The sequence below is a fragment of the Callithrix jacchus genome, chromosome 5 (assembly GCF_049354715.1).
Source record: "Callithrix jacchus isolate 240 chromosome 5, calJac240_pri, whole genome shotgun sequence".
NCBI lineage: Eukaryota > Metazoa > Chordata > Mammalia > Primates > Cebidae > Callithrix > Callithrix jacchus.
Genome location: NC_133506.1, coordinates 82,276,377 through 82,293,578, shown reverse-complemented (window position 1 = coordinate 82,293,578; position 17,202 = coordinate 82,276,377). Strand labels below are relative to the sequence as shown.

At 42.1% G+C, this 17,202-nt stretch overlaps 1 protein-coding gene across 5 annotated transcripts in view; it reads left to right on the top strand.

Annotated features, from left to right (window-relative positions):
• Positions 1–14,568, top strand: part of FBXW10 (F-box and WD repeat domain containing 10) — a 35,438-nt gene extending 20,870 nt beyond the window's left edge. For 3 of the 5 annotated variants that reach the window (XM_054255889.2, XM_054255887.2, XM_054255886.2), the window contains 3 exons: positions 8,259–8,417; positions 10,873–11,144; positions 13,694–14,568. In XM_054255889.2, coding sequence (XP_054111864.1) covers positions 8,259–8,417; positions 10,873–11,144; positions 13,694–14,517 — 1,255 coding nt within the window. In that variant the 3' untranslated portion in view covers positions 14,518–14,568. The remainder of the gene's footprint in view (positions 1–8,258; positions 8,418–10,872; positions 11,145–13,693) is intronic. The other 2 variants (XM_054255890.2, XM_054255888.2) reach the window with 1 other exon arrangement.
• Positions 14,569–17,202: the final 2,634 nt, after the last annotated feature.

Here is a 17,202-nt window from a genome sequence, read left to right as displayed (position 1 = left end):
TTCCACGTGGAACCCATTTTTCCCCACCATCTTCTCTGTCTGGCTATTAACCTCTTCCACACTATCTCATTTCTCTTGAGCAGTTACTATAGGAGCTGGGGGTTTTGAGAAGTTATTAAAATTGTATATTTACAACACGATAAGTTCATGATGAATGCATACCAGATACCTATCAGACATATGAATACTGGCAGAACAATCCCAAATAATGCCAATTCTAGTAAACTTAAAATTCTAGGAATTGGTCTTTATCTCAGGATGCTTGTGCTCACAAAAGCTTAAAAATGATCCAAAGACTTAAAAGGAGCTGAGAGCTTATAACTACAAGTTATATTTTCATTTACATGCCAATTCAAATTTAGTGGTGTGGCTGCTTGGAGCCAATTGATAAGCATTCTGAGACTGCGTCCAGGCTTGTTTGGAAAGAGTATTGTGGTCAATTAGTGATTCTGCCATGGTCATGAGTTTTGTATGCTGCTATGCTACTCTTATACTACATGAATACAGCTTCTGCCCCTGCATGCATTATAAAAATTTCCAGGAAACTAAATGCTGCCTTAATTGATTAAACAAATAAGTGGGCTTTCTAGGGGATCTATCAGGGGAATCTTATTTTTAGTAAATTGATCTTTTTCTTTTTTTTTTTTTTTTAAGATGAAGTCTCGCTCTGTCACCCAGGCTGGAAGTGCAGTGGTCAATCTCGGATCACGGCAACCTCTGCCTCCCAAGTTCAAGTAATTCTGAGTAGCTGGAATTACAGGCACACACCACCATGCCCAGCTAATTCTTTTATTTTTAGTAGAGGTGGGGTTTTGCCATGTTGGCCAGGATGGTCTTGAACTCCTGAGCTCAAAGCAATTTGCCTGCCTCTACCTCCCAAAGTGCTGGGATTACAGGCATGAGCACTGTGCCCAGCTCATTATTTTTAGTATAGTCCTAGATTTTCTTATACCCTTATAGGAAACTTTGAGGCGGGCACATTAGTTTTGTGGGACGTGTAAGGAGGTGTGGGTGTATCTGTGTGGTCTCGGTCTATGGTATATGACTGCATTATTGACAGGTAGGTGCCAGGAGGGCCCTGTGTTCAGTGACTTAGCTTACCCTTAGATATTAAGAGTCAGAATGAACCATGATTGCTTCCTGATTGCTAAGCTTTGTGAAAAGCCCTCTTAGTCCCCACCACAAGATTTTAACTCTGTCCGACCAGCTTAGTAAACCTTCTGGATTATCAAGCCTTGATCTCAGGGAGGAAGTCAAACTTTATGAAATCACCTGATAATGTCATCTATGTGTTTTAAAACCTTCTCAGCAGGATTTAGTAGGATTAGTTAGTTAGCAGAAAATAATTTGTTCCTAGGAAGCCCAGCAATTTGGTCACTGTTCCTTCATATCATTAGCCTCTCCCTCTGCCTCTGCTATGAGACGTTCTCAGACAACTCTCACTGCTATTGAATGACAGTCCCTAACATAACATTCGTATTAGCTCTTGCTATCCTACACAGTAACAGAAAAACCAGAGATATTTGGAAGACGTGGTCAATCTCTCATTTGTAGGTCTTCTCTCCACTTGTCTTACTTGTCTGTAGGAGCGCTGTCCTCAATAAATATATCTAACTGATTGGTAACAAGGAATAATTTGACAGCTTGCCTTTCTGGAAAGTTCTAATGATTGGACTGATAACTTATATTTTGAATGTGACATAGGTGAGAAAGCAGATATAGTTGCTGTCTGTCCTTTGATGGAACAGGGGCTAGAGAAAGTGGTCTCCTTTCCAATCCTGGTCTAATACTTTTTCAACTAAAATTAAGATTTTTGAATGTAGCATGGGACAGAATGGATAGGAGGGAGGAAATCTGAGGATGCAAAGTAGGACCAACAGGAACGATGATCTTTGGAAAAGCTTCCGTACTATGTAGTGTCTTTTGTTTTTATTCTTGAAAGAGTCTTGCTTTCTTGCCCAGGCTAGAGGACAGTGACATGATCTTGGCTCACTGTAAACCTGTGATTCTTGGGTTCCAGCAAGTCTCCTGCCTCAGCCTCCTGAGTAGCTGGGACTACAGGTGTGTGCGACCACACCTGGCTAATTTTTGTATTTTTTTTTTTGAGACGGAGTTTCGCTCTTGTTACCCAGGCTGGAGTGCAATGGCACGATCTCCACTCACCACAACCTCTGCCTCCTGGGTTCAGGCAATTCTCCTGCCTCAGCCTCCTGAGTAGCTGGGATTACAGGCACGTGCCACCATGCCCAGCTAATTTTTTGTATTTTTAGTAGAGACGGGGTTTCAGCATGTTGACCAGGATGGTCTCGATCTCTTGACCTCGTGATCCACCCGCCTTGGCCTCCCAAAGTGCTTAATTTTTGTATTTTTAGTAGAGATGGTGTTTCACCATGTTGGCCAGCCTGGTCTCGAACTCCTGACCTCAAGTTATCCACCTGTCTTGGCCTCTCAAAGTTCTGGGATTACAGGCATGAGTCACCGCTCCTGGCCTGTAAAGTGTCTTTTTTTTTTTTTTTTTTTTTTTTTTAAATTTAAGCCTGACCACATGGCAAAACCCTGTCTCTACAAAAATTAGCCTGGCATGGTGGCACATATCTGTAGTCCCAGCTACTCTTGAGGCCGAAGTGGGAAGATCACCTGAGACTGGGGAGGTTGAGGCTGCAGGAAGTTGGGATTGTGCCACTGCACTAGGCGACAAAGTGAGACCTTGTTTCATAAAAACAAAACAAAACAAACAAAACACTTTATTCCTCAATGTATTTTCCATAGCTCACATTGTAATTTGGTTTTCTTTGCAATTTTTAATTAGGATATGATTCACATGACATAAAATTCACCACTTTAGTGTACAATTAAATTTTTAAAGTATATTTATAATGTGCAATCATTGCCACTATCTAGTTACACAACATTTTCATCAGTTAGTAAAAATGTCCCCTGCTTCATTCTTTGTATTAGTAATTTGAGTCCTCTCTCTTAGTTTCTTGGTCAAAGATTTGTCAATTATCTAGCTAACAGTTTGTTGACTTTTTAAAAAGAGAACCAGCCGGGCATGGTGGCTCACGCCTGTAATCCCAGCACTTTGGGAGGCCGAGGCGGGTGGATCACCTGAGGTCAGGAATTTGAGACCAGCCTGGCCAATATGGCAAAACCCCATCTCTACTGAAAAATACAAAAATTAGCTGGGCGTGGTGTCGGGCGCCTTTAATCCTAGCTACTTGGGAGGCTGAGGCCAGAGAATAGTTTGAACCTGGAAGGTGGAGGTTGCAGTGAGCTGAGATCACGCCATTGTACTCCAGCCTGGGCGACAAGAACAGAACTCTGTCTCAAAATAAATAAATATATGAATGAATTAAAAAAAAAACTTTTGGTTTAATTTGATTTTCTGTATTTTTAAATTGTCTATTTTTAATTTCTGCAAAATTTTTATTATTTCCTTTCTGCCTCTTGATTTTTGTTTGATCGTGTTCTAGTTTCTATTGGAGAAAGATTGCCATCTACTGCTATAAATTTCCCTCTGAGAACTGCTTAGCTTCATTCCATAAGTTTTGATACGTTGTGTTTTCATTTTCATTCATCTCAAATTATTTTCTTGTTTCCTTTCTGATTTATTCTTTGACTCAGTGGTTATTTGAGAGAAGGTTGTTTAATTTCCACATAATTATGAATTTTCTAAATGTCCTTCATTATTCATTTCTAATTTAATTTCATTGTAGTTGGAGAGCATACTTTGTATGATTTCAGTCTTTCAAAATATATTAAGATTTGTTTTGTAGCCTGACATATGGTCTATCCTGGAAAATGTTCCATGTGCCCTTGAGATAAATGTGCCCTCTGCTGCTGTTTGGTGGAGTGTTCTGTATATGTATGTTAGCTCTAGATAGTTTATGATATTCACGTCTTCTATTTCCTTGTGGATCTTCTAACTAGTTGTCCTTTTCAGTCCCACCCTCTCAGGAGGAGGCTGAGGTGGGAAGATCACTTGAACCCAGGAACTCAAGGCCGTGGTAAGCTATGATCTCACCACTGCACTCGAGCCTGGGTGATGGAGTGAGACCCTGACTCTAAAGAAAAAAAGAGAGGACTTACTTCTGTCATTATGCTGTTTGTTTTTTATAGTCTTATGTACTTTTTGTTCCTGAATTCTTCCATTGCTGCCTGCTTTTGCATTAATTGTATATTTTTAGTGTGTCATTTTAATTTTCTTGACATTTTTCTTTTCTATAATTTGAATGTGTCCCCAAGAAGTATGTGTTAGAAACGTAATCCCTAATGCAACAGTGTTCGGAGGTGGAGCCTAATGGGAGGTATTTAGGTCATGAGGGGTCTTCTTTCAGGAATGGACTAATGCTATAGTTGGAATAGGTTCATTACTGTGGGAATGGGTTCCTTATAAAAGGATGATTTCAGTTCTCTCTTGCTCTCTCTTTTGCCCTCTTTTTGCCTTTCTACCATGGACGGGCACAGCAAGAAGGTTCACTCAAGATGCCAGTCCTTTGGTTTTGGACTTCCCAGCCTCTAAACCCCATGAGTCAATAAGCTTCTGTTGATTATTAATTACCCATTGTATGGTATTTTGTTATAACAGCACACGATAGACTAAGACACTTTTCTAAAGATAAATCATTAATTAATCTTACTTGAGGATCCTCTTTACATGAGGGCCTGCTTTTCTCATGCTGTTTTCATTATTCTTTTCACCCTTGGTTTTTGAAAATTTGATTATGATACATCTAAGTATGGAGCTTTTGTAGTTTGTCCCAGTTAGAATTTGTTGAGCTTCTTGGACCTGTAAGTTAATGTCTTTCATCATATTTGGGAAGCTTTCAGCAATAATTTGTTCAAATATTCTTTCTGCCTCTTTCTCTACTTTCCTCCTGGATTTCCTGTTATGCATATATTGATTTGTTTGATGATGCCATACAGATTTCTGGGGCTCTATTGATTTCCTTTACTCTTTATTTTCTTTCTGTTCCACGCACTGCATAACTTCAAGTGACCTTATTTCAAGTACTTTGCTTCTTCTGCTTGCTTGAATATGCTGTTGAGCCTCCTCTTCACTAGAGCCCCCTCTAGTGAGCTTTCTTTTTCTTTCTTCAGTTGTTGTAGTTGTCAGAATGAGGTCCATTCTGTTCCCTCCACTACCAGAAATGGGGGCTGTTACTTTGGTGGCTACCACTGGGCTGGGAGGTGTGAAGTGGTGAAATCTCGGCTCACTGTAACTTCCACCTCCCGAGTTCAAGTGATTCTCCTGCTTCAGCCTCCTGAGTAGCTGGGATAACAGGTGCATGTATTTTTAGTAGAGACAAGGTTTCACCATGTTGGTCAGGCTGGTCTTGAACTCCTGACCTTGAAGTCTCACTATTCTTAGTGACACCACGTCATTTTACTTGTCTAAGTTCTCCCGGGGTTGCTGCAAACCTTTGATTATTTTCCAGAGTTCTGGATAAATTGATTCTGGAAGTTTTTGCTAGATTCTCTTTGCTTTTATGGAAGGGCAGAATTTTGGAATTTCTTACCCCACCGTTTTCATTAACATCAGTCTACAGCGACTTTGATGAAGAAGGAGAAAAAAAAGGAGACAAACAATTTATTTCTAGGGCAGAGGTAAAAGCTGAAAGGAGATTGGGCTATTGTAAGATCATAGTAACCACTATTGTGTCAGGTATTGAACTAAGCTTTTAAAATGCCTTAATTAATTTAGTGCTAACAGCAATCCTCTGAGGCAGAAATTTTTACTATCTCTGTCTCATAGAAAAGGAAACTGAAGACTGAGATATTAAACTATTTCCTGAAGGTTATACAGCCCATAAGTGGTGGAGTCAGGTTTTGATCCCAGGTTTTTTGATCCCAATTGTGCTTTTAATTACTAGGCTACACTGATGTAGACTGAACTACTAAGTATCATGGGGATCTCTGGGAAGAAAAGTATTGGGCTCAGTTCAGCAAGATCAAAAGAGATATACAAAGAGGCCAACTTTTCTATCACATGGCATCTCTCCCAGCGCTGGATTACATGATTGGCAGACTGATGTGCTTAGGACACCAAAAAAGTTATATTTCCACCTTGAAAAAAATCTCAAAATTTGTTGGACTTTTTCTCTTTCTTTCTTTCTTTCTTTCTTTCTTTCTTTCTTTCTTTCTTTCTTTCTTTCTTTCTTTCTTTTTCTTTCTCTTCCTTCCTTCCTTTCTTCTTTCTTTCTCTCTTTCTTTCTCTTCCTTCCTTTCTACTTTCTTTCTCTCTTTCTTTCTTCTTTCTTTTTCTTTTTCTCTCTTTCTTTCCCTCCCTCCCTCCCTCCCTCCCTCCCTCCCTCCCTCCCTCCCTCCCTCCCTCCCTTCTTTCTTTCTTTCTTTCTTTTTTTTCTTTTCTTTCTTTCTTTCTTCTTTTTTGAGACAGGGTCTCACTCTCTTGCCCAGGCTGGAGTGCAGTGATGCAGTCATGACTGACTGTAACCTCATAATTTCAAACTCTTACACTCAGGTTAGCCTATCACCTCTGCTTCACAAGTAGCTGGACTTGTGAAGCTACTTATGAAGTACACCACCACGCCTGGCTAATTTTTAAATGTTTCTTAGAGCCAAGGTCTCGAACTTATGGCCTCAAACAATCTTCCCACCTTTGTCTCCCAAAGTGCTGGGATTTTAGGCATAAGCTGCTATGCTTGGCCTTGTTAGACTTGTTAATACTTATTTTATAGATGAGTTTTATCTCTCTCTCCCTATCACATAATCAGGGGTTCAAGTCATATTTGCCTCCTTGCTGTTCTTTGGGTATGCTGATCATGCTCCTGCCTTTTGAGGTCTTTGCTATTTTTGTTTGGTTAATGGTTGGGGCCTTGAAAAGTCTTCATCTGATCCTGGGGTCTGACCAAGTCTGAGGCCAAATGGCATAGGGTGGATGTCATGTTTTTAACACACTGTAGCAATGAGCATACTCTGAAAACATGATCAGATAGTCACTTTTTCAACAAATATAAATTAAGGACTTACTATGGGCTGAGTGCTATGGTAGGTGATAAGCATGCAATAATATGAGTTGTGCCCAAGAGAATCTGAAAGTATACTTGAAGTTTGTATACATGTGTGATGGGGGGAGATGTGGGAAGAAATTAAGATAAGAAATGGCTTTTTGGAGAAGGTAGCACATGAACTAGGCCATGAATGGACTTGGATGGGTAGAGCTGGCGGGGATTTATAGACTTGCTTTGCATATAGAATCTAACAAATTGGTGGTATCAAATTCAACTTTTCTGTGTCATTAACAGGAATGGGGTCCTTTTACTTCTTAGAATTGAGTACTTCACATATCTGGGATCTAATATGAACCCAGAAAGTTTCTAAAAAGGATTTTGTTGCAGGAATCTGTCTAGATCTTCTCCTGGTCCCTCCTCCCTTTTCCTGCTGGCCGTCAAAAAAGACACTCCTGAGGCCGGGCGCGGTGGCTCACACCTGTAATCTCAGCACTTTCAGAGGCCAAGGCAGGTGGATCATGAGGTCAGGAGATCAACACCATCCTGGTCAACATGGTGAAACCTCATCTCTAATAAAAATACAAAATATTAGCCAGGTGTGGTGGTGCGTCTGTAGTGCCAGCTACTTGGGTGGCTGAGGCAGGGGAATCTCTTGAACCCAGGAGGTGGAAGTTACAGTGAGCTGAGATCATGCCACTGAACTCCAGCCTAGCGACAGTGCGAGACTCTGTCTCAAAAAAAAAAGGACACTCCTCAATCTCATCCCTGGATATAATTTTCCCTAAGGATATTTCACTGAAAGAATAAAAGCCACCAATTTAAGATAAAAAGGAAACTGCTCAAATATAAAGTATTTGCTTTAGATAAAGATAATCATTTTCCTTACTGTTTTCTTTTTAATATGATAATATTATTTTAAAAGGAATTATAATATCAAATAATTCTCAGCATGACTATGTATAACTAAAAGCTAGGAATCAAATTGCAAGAGACAAACATGATCATCTATATGTCAGATTAAAAAAAAGATTGTGACATTATCTCCTTTGTTTTGTCATCTGTGGCCCTGTGACCTAATTGCAGGGAAAGTAGCTCCAGAATGGGAAGAGGTATGTCTTGAGAAGTGGTTCATGATTTACTTCCACAATTATGAAATGATGGTAAACCCCATTTCGTGGCCAGTTACGGCCACTGCCTCCCAATCACACACAAAATACCCCAAACTCCAAACAAACCCAGGCCCTTTATGAGAGGAAGGGTACTGCCTGCTGCTCTGTTCCTTTCCAGGGAGGTGCTCCACGTGTTCCTTCTCTTCCTCCGGGTCATCAGCGCCTGTGCAGATGGCAAGATCCGAATTTACAATTTCCTCAATGGGAACTGTATGAAGGTGATAAAAGCCAATGGCAGAGGCGATCCTGTGCTGTCCTTCTTTATTCGGGGCAACAGGTGGGTGGTAGGTGTGGAGGTCAGAACTGTGAGTGATTCTGCTTGATTTTTTCCTCCCCTGGGATACTAGCCCTGGATTTGCTGTCAACAGGAGAGAGTAGGCAGTGCCTCTCTACAATTTTGGCTGGGCAGAGCGACAGTCTTGTGGGGACTAATAGGACTTTGCACGAAACTTAGTAATCAGGAAGCAATCATGGTTCATTTTGACTCTTAATTCATCCTGGGTGTTTGTGGGAATTGCAGTGGGTGCAAGGTAACGCTTCTGTAAGGACCACAGTTCGATCAACGTGCAGCCCCTGCCTGCTTTTTGATCATGCCTTTGGCTGCCTGAGAGTTCTATCAGCTATCTCTGATGCCTCACTTCTAATGCAAAGGGACAAATAAGAGTGTGGGGGCTGGCAGCAGCAGGGGGTGCAGTGAAGGAGAGCTGAGCTGGTGAGCTTACAAAACTAGTACCTGAACTGTCTGCATTGTATACAGTACTGAGCTTTTTATATGCATAGATTCAGGTGCCGTTATATGAAAATGACCAAATAGAACTAACCCATAAATTCTACTTCAGGCTCACTTGAGGCATCACTTAATCTCTCTGAACCATATTGCCTTCATTTTAGTGAAACTTCATTGGTACTATTTACCATCATAAAGAGGGCAGCCTGGTAACAAGGCTCAATTAATCAACACCTTTCAGTCATGCTGCTAAAAAAAAAAAGAAAGAAAAAGCTCAGACCATATTTTATTCACAGCATCCAAAGAAAGGTGATTTCCTTTCAGCTTGAGTAAAAATAAGTCTAAAAGAGATTTCTTATTGGAATGACTCCCCCCATTCCATTCCAGCAGTTCCAGCCAAAACAAGTTACTGTTCTCGAGTTTATGCTGTTGATTAAGGTCTTAATGTTGCAGCCTTTTGGAGCAGAAAGGATCCTGCGCAGTGTATTTTCATTTTTTGCTAATAGTTAATGGAAGAGCACAGACAGGGGAAAGCCGCTTGCTTGTGAAACTGGGGGGTCGGGGAGGCAGTGTTGAGGGGGACAGGAAAGGGATAGGGAGGGCAAGTTCTGGAGCTCTTTGTCTATGGAGCATAAAAGTGGGGATTAGAGAAGTTAGAAATCACCTCTGTTTATAAAGTACAGATGCTCTGTCTACATCTAGGGTATGTGCAGAGATCCTGCCTGGAGTGACAGCGTGGAGTGTGTGGTGTCTGTGTGGAGGATCTGAGAAGGAGATGAGGGCTCCCCACTAGAGAGCTTCCCTCATTCCCAGCAGCAGCAATAGTAATATTGGGTTTGGAAGCTGTGCAAAACAAAACAGCGAAAAAATCCAGTGAATTTCAAGACATCTGTGTGCAGAGGCAGTCACTCCAAGAACAGAAATTCATTTAAAAGCATTTTAACTTGAGGCCGGGCATGGTGGCTCATAATCCCAGCACTTTGGGAGATCAAGGCAGGTGGGTCGTTGAGTTCTGGAGTTCAAGACCAGCCTGGGCAATATGGGGAAACCCTGTCTCTACTAAAAGCACCAAATGAGCCCGGCATGGTGTCCCATGCCTGTAGTCCCTGCTACTCAGGAGGCTGAGCCATGAGAATTGCTTGAACCCGGGAGGTGGAGGCTGCAGTGAGCCGAGATAATGCCACTGCACCCCAGCCTGGGTGACAGAATGAGACTGTCTCAAACTAAATTTTTTAAAAAAGGCATTTTGGCCGGCTGCGGTGGCTCACGCCTGTAATCCCAGCACTTTGGGAGGCTGAGGTGGGTGGATCACGAGGTCAAGAGATCTAGACCATCCTATTCAACATGGTGAAACCCCATCTCTACTAAAAAATACAAAAAATTAGCTGGGCATGGTGGCGTGTGCCTGTAATCCCAGCTACTCAGGAGGCTGAGGCAGGAGAATTGCCTGGACCCAGGAGGCAGAGGTTGTGGTGAGCCGAGATCGTGCCATTGCACTCCAGCCTGGGTAACAAGAGTGAAACTCCGTATCAAAATAAATAAATAAACAAACAAACAAACAAACAAACAAATAAATAAATAAATTAGCTGGGCCTGCAATCCCAGCTACTCAGGAGGCTGAGGCAGGAGAATTGCCTGAACGCAGGAGGCGGAGGCCGTGAGCTGAGATTGCGCCATTGCACTCCAGCTTGGGTAAAGAGCGAAACTCTGTCTCAAAAAAAAAAAAAAAAAAAATAGGCATTTTAACTTGAGAAGTGAAATAATCAGAACATATGTGCCCCGATCATGTTTATTTTTTAAAGAAAAGTGACAAAGCTAACGAATCCTGCTACATGGTCTGATGCCTTTTACCGCTATCCACCCTCCAGCCCCCTACACCACTAGTCTGTTGGGTCGTTACCCCGACACTGTTCCCTTGGTCTAAAGATCAGGTGGGACAGTAACTGCAGTGCATCTCTCAGTGGCCTCCACGCTCCGTTTACGGGCATCCCTGTTTTGGTTCCAGGATGGTGGTCAACACAGAGAGCAATGTTCTCATGTTCCAGTTTGAGCACATAAAGTGGCAGTATGCCATGGAAAAAATGAAACAAGAGAAGAATAAGGAGAAAGAGGAGGAAAAAGAAGAAAATATCCTCATGGAAATTCTCTTCAAGTCTAATACTCAGGTTCACAGCCCGAGAGAGTCTGTATCCAGTAAACAAACTGTGATCCAGGAGTTCCTACCAAAGAAACCCCCCAAGTCCCGAGTACTCCTGAAGCCAGCCAAGTTATCTTCAGGTAAAAAAAAATGAAATACCAGCAAGTTCAGTGATAAGCCACAGCGTAGCTTGGGGTTTGGTGGGGGGGTGATGGGAACAGGCGAGGACTGGTTTCTTTGTGGAATATTTTGGCCAGCGGTTTCCTGAGGATATAAATCCTAACCCTCCAGGAAGGTAGGAGCCATTCTCCCTGATCCACCAAACAATTTATCAGCTGGTTAAAGGGAACTTTCTGATTTGCAGAAGCTAGATTTTCAAACTTATAAGAATCTTTGCACAGTAGATAAGACTAGCCTTAATACTTGCCACCGAAACAAAAAGCAACCAATACCCCATCCCCCAAATTCAAAACGTATATCATAAAACTGTTTCAGGCTGGGCGCGGTGGCTCAAGCCTGTAATCCCAGCACTTTGGGAGGCCGAGGCGGGCAGATCACGAGGTCAGGAGTTCATGACCAGCCTGACCAACATGGTGAAACCCCATCTCTACTAAAAAAATACAAAAATTAGCCGGATGTGGTACCACAGGCCTGTAATCCCAGCTACTGGGGAGGCTGAGGCAGGAGAATCGCTTGAGCCTGGGAGGCAGAGGTTGCGGTGAGCCGAGAGCACGCCATTGCACTCCAGCCTGGGCGACAGAGTGAGACTCTGTCTCAAATAAATAAACAAACAAACAAATAAATAAATAAAACTGTTTATTTAAGACAGAGACAAACAGAAAAATGATCTACGCAGAATGTATTGTTTTTAGACCGGAGAGTTCAAGTGATTCTCCTGCCTCAGCCACCCGAGTAGCTGGGACTACAGGTGCCCACCACCATGCTCAGCTAATTTTTGTGTTTTCAGTAGAGATGGGGTTTCAGCATGTTGGCCAGGTTGGTCTTGAACTCCTTACATCAGGTGATCTGCCTGCCTTGGCCTCCCACAGTGCTGGGATTACAGGCATGAGCTACTGAGCCCAGCCACTCAGTGATACATGTTCTAATACAATATTGTTTAATTAAGAACGTAAAGATTTGGGAAAATGTGATGTTTCCTTCGCTCCTAGTGTCTATGCACAAACATCTTGGGATATAATCTGTTTGGCCAAGGGAAATGATATGCTTCACACACTGTTACATTTTGTTTTCTGGTATAGCCTGGGATACAGATTTTGCTTGTTGGGTTAGACTAGGCAAAGGACTTCTACTTTTCATGACTCAGTTATTCCTGAGGACAATGCTTTTGGTGTTTCTGTGAGGTATTGTAGGGATTGAGAAGCTCAAATGGGAAAGGCATAATAGACTTGCTCGCCTGTGAAGATATCTTTGTTCACTTAATGGTCTTCATACCTCTGAGGTCTTGATCAAAACCAACATGGCAGGAGTCTCTGATTCAGGTCAGTAGCTCTTGGACCTGTTGCTAATCGTTCATTTTGGGAACTCCTCTTTAGGAACTGCCTTTTAGTCATGTTGTGATTATTTGCATTACCCTGGGTGACATGTTATTTGAAGACAGGTTTTATTTTGAGCAACATTCAAGATTATTTGGAATCAAATTTGATTAATAAGATAAAGTTCAAATTTTGTGATATAATAACTGTTCAAAAATATAGGTATGCTACTATAAACTTATAAGATCTGCTTTGTGTGAATCCTAAATGAGACGTGAAGGTCATTCCCAGCTTCACATTTTCAAAAATATGTGGAGCATTGAAATCACACCTGTTGCCTTCAAAATATGCACACCTAGAGGCTAGTATACACTTTATTCAATACTAGCATTATATTAAAAACTTGTTTTAGGCCAGGTGCTTTGGGAGGCCGAGGCGGGTGGATCACCTGAGGTTGGAAGTCCGAGACCAGCCTGACCAACGTGAAGAAACCCCACCTCCACTAAAAATACAAAATTAGCCAGGCATAGTGGCGCATGCCTGTAATCCCAGCTACTCGGGAAGCTGAGGCAGGAGAATCACTTGAATTTGGGAGGTGGAGGTGGCGGTGAGTCAAGATGGCACTATTGCATTCCAGGCTGGGCAACAAGAGCAAAACTCCGTCTCAAAAACAAAACAAAAATAACAACAACAAAACGTTGTTTTATTAAATCATTTCTAGTATCTTCATTTTTTTTGATTTTTGATGGAGTCTTGTTCAGCCACCAAGGCTAGAGTTCAGAGGCTGGATCTTGGCTCACTGCAACATCTGCCTCCTGGGTTCAAGCAATTCTCCTGCCTCAGCCTCCTGAGTAGCTGGGATTACAGGCACCTGCCATCATGCCTGGTTAAATTTTGCCTTTTTGGTAGAGATGGAGTTTTGCCATGTTGGCCACACTGGTCTTGAACTCCTGACCTCAGGTGATTCACCCGCCTCAGCCTCCTAAAGCGCTGAGATTATAGGCGCGAGTCACCACACCCAGCCTAGTATCCTCACTTTTAATACCACTGAGGATGCCTGCCTGTACAATGGCATACCTATTGGGCAACAAAGACCTCAATGTGCTTCAAAGTTAGAATGCCCGAGTACTAAATGCATACAACTCAATATTTTTCACAGAATGCCAATTTGTTTTTATTTTCTTTTTTTGAAAAAGCGGATGATGCAGAAAAAGGACAAAAACAAGAACAATTGGAAACTCCAGAGGAATTGATCAATCACCCAAAGAGAAAGTCTTGGAAAATCCCTATGTCACCTGATCGATTCCTCCTGACTGTCAGCACCCTGCAGCAAGCCCATAATTCTGGGGAATTTGCCTATCCCTGTAGGCCCAAAACAGAAATCACCGACGCCTGGGAAGCTTCAATTACATACCCAAGGAAGGTCTTGAATTTCAAAGGAAAATCAATCCAATATGCAGTTGATCGGTTGAGATTCAGCAATCCTCCCATAGACGTGAAACAAACCAGTATTCCCCTTGAAATCCGGAAACTGCAGCCCAACTTGAAGAACTCTTTGCACAGTCCCAGAGTCCAGTCCACCATACCCCAGCCCATGATTATCTGCTCCAGGTTCTCTGGCAGCTTAAAGGGTGGAGACCAAGTGACCAGTTCAATTGAAAGGGCAGTGGGCAGTACGGGTCCCCTGACCAGTATGCAGGTCATTAAACCAAACCGCATGCTAGCTCCACAAATGGGCACAGCCACCCTGTCTCTTAAGAAAGAACGGCCTTGCATGTACACAGCCCTTGATCCCCTTAGAGTGAACACTGAGTTCATGCTGTTGACTGTGAAGGAGGAGAAAGAGTACCAGGAAGCCAAGATGAAGGAATATCAGGCCAGGGAGTCCACTGGAGTGGTTGATCCAGAAAAAGCTCGCAAAGCTGCGTGGATCAGAAAAATCAAAGGCCTGCCTATTGATAATTTCATGAAACGGGGGAAAACAGCGGCGCCTGAACTTGGACAAAATGTGTTTATCTAAACCAGCCTTGGGAAATTACAATGTCTTACAATAAACAGAGAGCCAAGTGGATGTTGCTGTTTGGCCTTTTTTGGGACTGTTTCTTCCTGGTAATTAATGTGGGAACTCTTAATTGTCTTCCTCTAAGCCAAATATCTGATATCATCAAAAGAAGAAAACAGAAGGAGGCTGGGAGAGATTGGCTTCTGTAGTCCCACTGAAAACAATTTAGTGAGCATTAGGAAAACTCAGTTTCGTTGATGGGGGATGAGGAGATGATCATGGAAATTAGATACCATTCAGCACTACCAATTTAGTGCTATGAGTTCTTCCAGCAAATGAAGTCATGGGATTGTATCAGGGTAACGAATTGGAGTCTTCTGGTATTTTTACATAGAAGCCTGATGAAACCCACTGAGTTAAGAATTTGAAAGGGGAAGCGCTCAATGGGATTGAGCTGGTTGCATTTGATGACATTGAGCTTTTCCTTTTCAGGGCTATCTCTTAAGGAAGAGAATTAGCATATTTATCCTCTGTATAAAGAGGGCCAGTAACATCAAGTGCACTGAGGTTTCTGCTTAAACCTTTGGGCTACAGTGTCAGGGACTAGGTAATTTAGAAGAGTGCTGCCCACTGCAAAAGCTATGGCCAACTGGAAAGTTCAAGCCTTGGCGAGGCATGGTGGCTTACACCTGTAATCCCAGCACTTTAGGAGACCCAGGTGGGTGGATCACCTGAGGTCACGAGTTTGAGACCAGCCTGACCATAATGGTGGAACCTCATTTCCACTAAAAATAAAAAATTAGCTAGACCTAGTGGCGCATGCCTGTAATCTCAGCTACTCAGGAGGCTGAAGCAGGAGAACTGCTTGAAGCCGGGAGGTGGAGGTTACAGTGAGCCAAGATCACCACTTCACTCCAGCCTAGGCGACATAGTGAGACTCTGTGTCAAAAAAAAAAAAAAAAAAAAAATTAATATAGGGCAAACACAATAAACTAGTTTTTTGTGATGTTGAGTACCTGAAAATTCTTCTACTTAAAAAAGGAAAAGGAGTTTTGACTTATCTTGACAAGCCTTTAAAACATGAGCATGGTGGCCGGGTGCGGTGGCTCAAGCCTGTAATCCCAGCACTTTGGGAGGCTGAGGTGGGCGGATCACCAGGTCAAGAGATCGAGACCATCCTGGCCAACATGGTGAAACCCCGTCTCTACTAAAAATACAAAAAAATTAGCTGGTGTGGTGGCGTGCGCCTATAGTCCCAGCTAGTTGGGAGGCAGAGGCAGGAGAACTGCTTGAACCCGGGAGGTGGAGGTTGCAGTGAGCCGAGATTGTGCCACTGCACTCCAGTCTGGCGCCTGGCAACAGAAAGACTCTGTCTCAAAAAAAACAAAACAAAGCATGAGGATGGCAGACACGGTCCGGCAGCCTCTTCCCAGTGAGGGTCTTCAGCGGCATGTACTGCAGCTGTCAGTTGACGCTGTCTCTCTCCTGGGCCCGGGTAACTTCAGGGACCTCAGTGACAGCTTCCCCCCTCAGGCTTCCAGAAAAGCAATAGCCAACCAGGGAAATCGGAGTTATCATTTTAAACAATCTTGACAAATTGTAGAAATTTTATTGGTCTTGCTCACATCTCTAGGTTTTTGAGCATTGTTTTTCCCCATGAAGATTAGATTATAAACATTGTGTCGATGCTTCTTCATGTGTTCATGACCCAATTGGCCTCTTTGATACTTGAGTAGTAACACTATTCTGAGGAAGTGAAGCTTTTGAATCATATTTATAAATACATATATTCTTATTGATAATTTATTTACATACATGTTCAACAATCTGAAATCTTTAAATTTCAGCAAACATCAATAATGACCAGTATGACCAGTATAATAGTCAATGAAATAGCTTCCGTAATTTTTAATCTCTTTCAATTTACAGCTCATCTGTTAATTTTTATGTTTTCATTCTGTTTTAGTTTGTGAATGTATTGTATATTCTTTTTTTTTTTTTTTTTTTTTTTGAGATGGAGTTTCACTCTTGTTACCCAGGCTGAAGTGCAATGGTAAATCTCGGCTCACCGCAACCTCCGCCTCCTGGGTTCAGGTAATTCTCCTGCCTCAGCCTCCTGAGTAGCTGGGATTACAGGCACGCGCCACCATGCCCAGCTAATTTTTTGTATTTTTAGTAGAGATGGGGTTTCACCATATTGACCAGGATGGTCTTGATCTCTTGACCTCGTGATCCACCCACCTCGGCCTCCCAAAGTGCTGGGATTACAGGTGTGAGTCACCATGCCTGGCCTGTATATTCTTTATAATTTATTTTTACTTTTATTATTTTTCTGCAGAAAATAAAGATTTCTCTTTTGGGTAGTTATAACCACAGCAAAAACAATTACATCGTATAAATCACTTCATAAGTGTCTCCTATTCCACCAAAATCATCTACAAGAGTAGTTAGTGACAAGTGAAAAACGTATATTTGACTTAAAAAAACAAATCAAAATTAGTGTGTAAAATATAATAACTTAAAAAAATATATGAATATGTCACCCAAATGTCACATGCCACTTAATACAAATTATCCTTGGATTAAGAAAGTTTCAAAGACCTTCCTATGATTTCTACAAATTACTAGGAAAGGCTAATGCACTCACTGTCAATCCAACTAAAGAGTGCTTTCAGTTAATTTTTATACATGATATAAGACAAG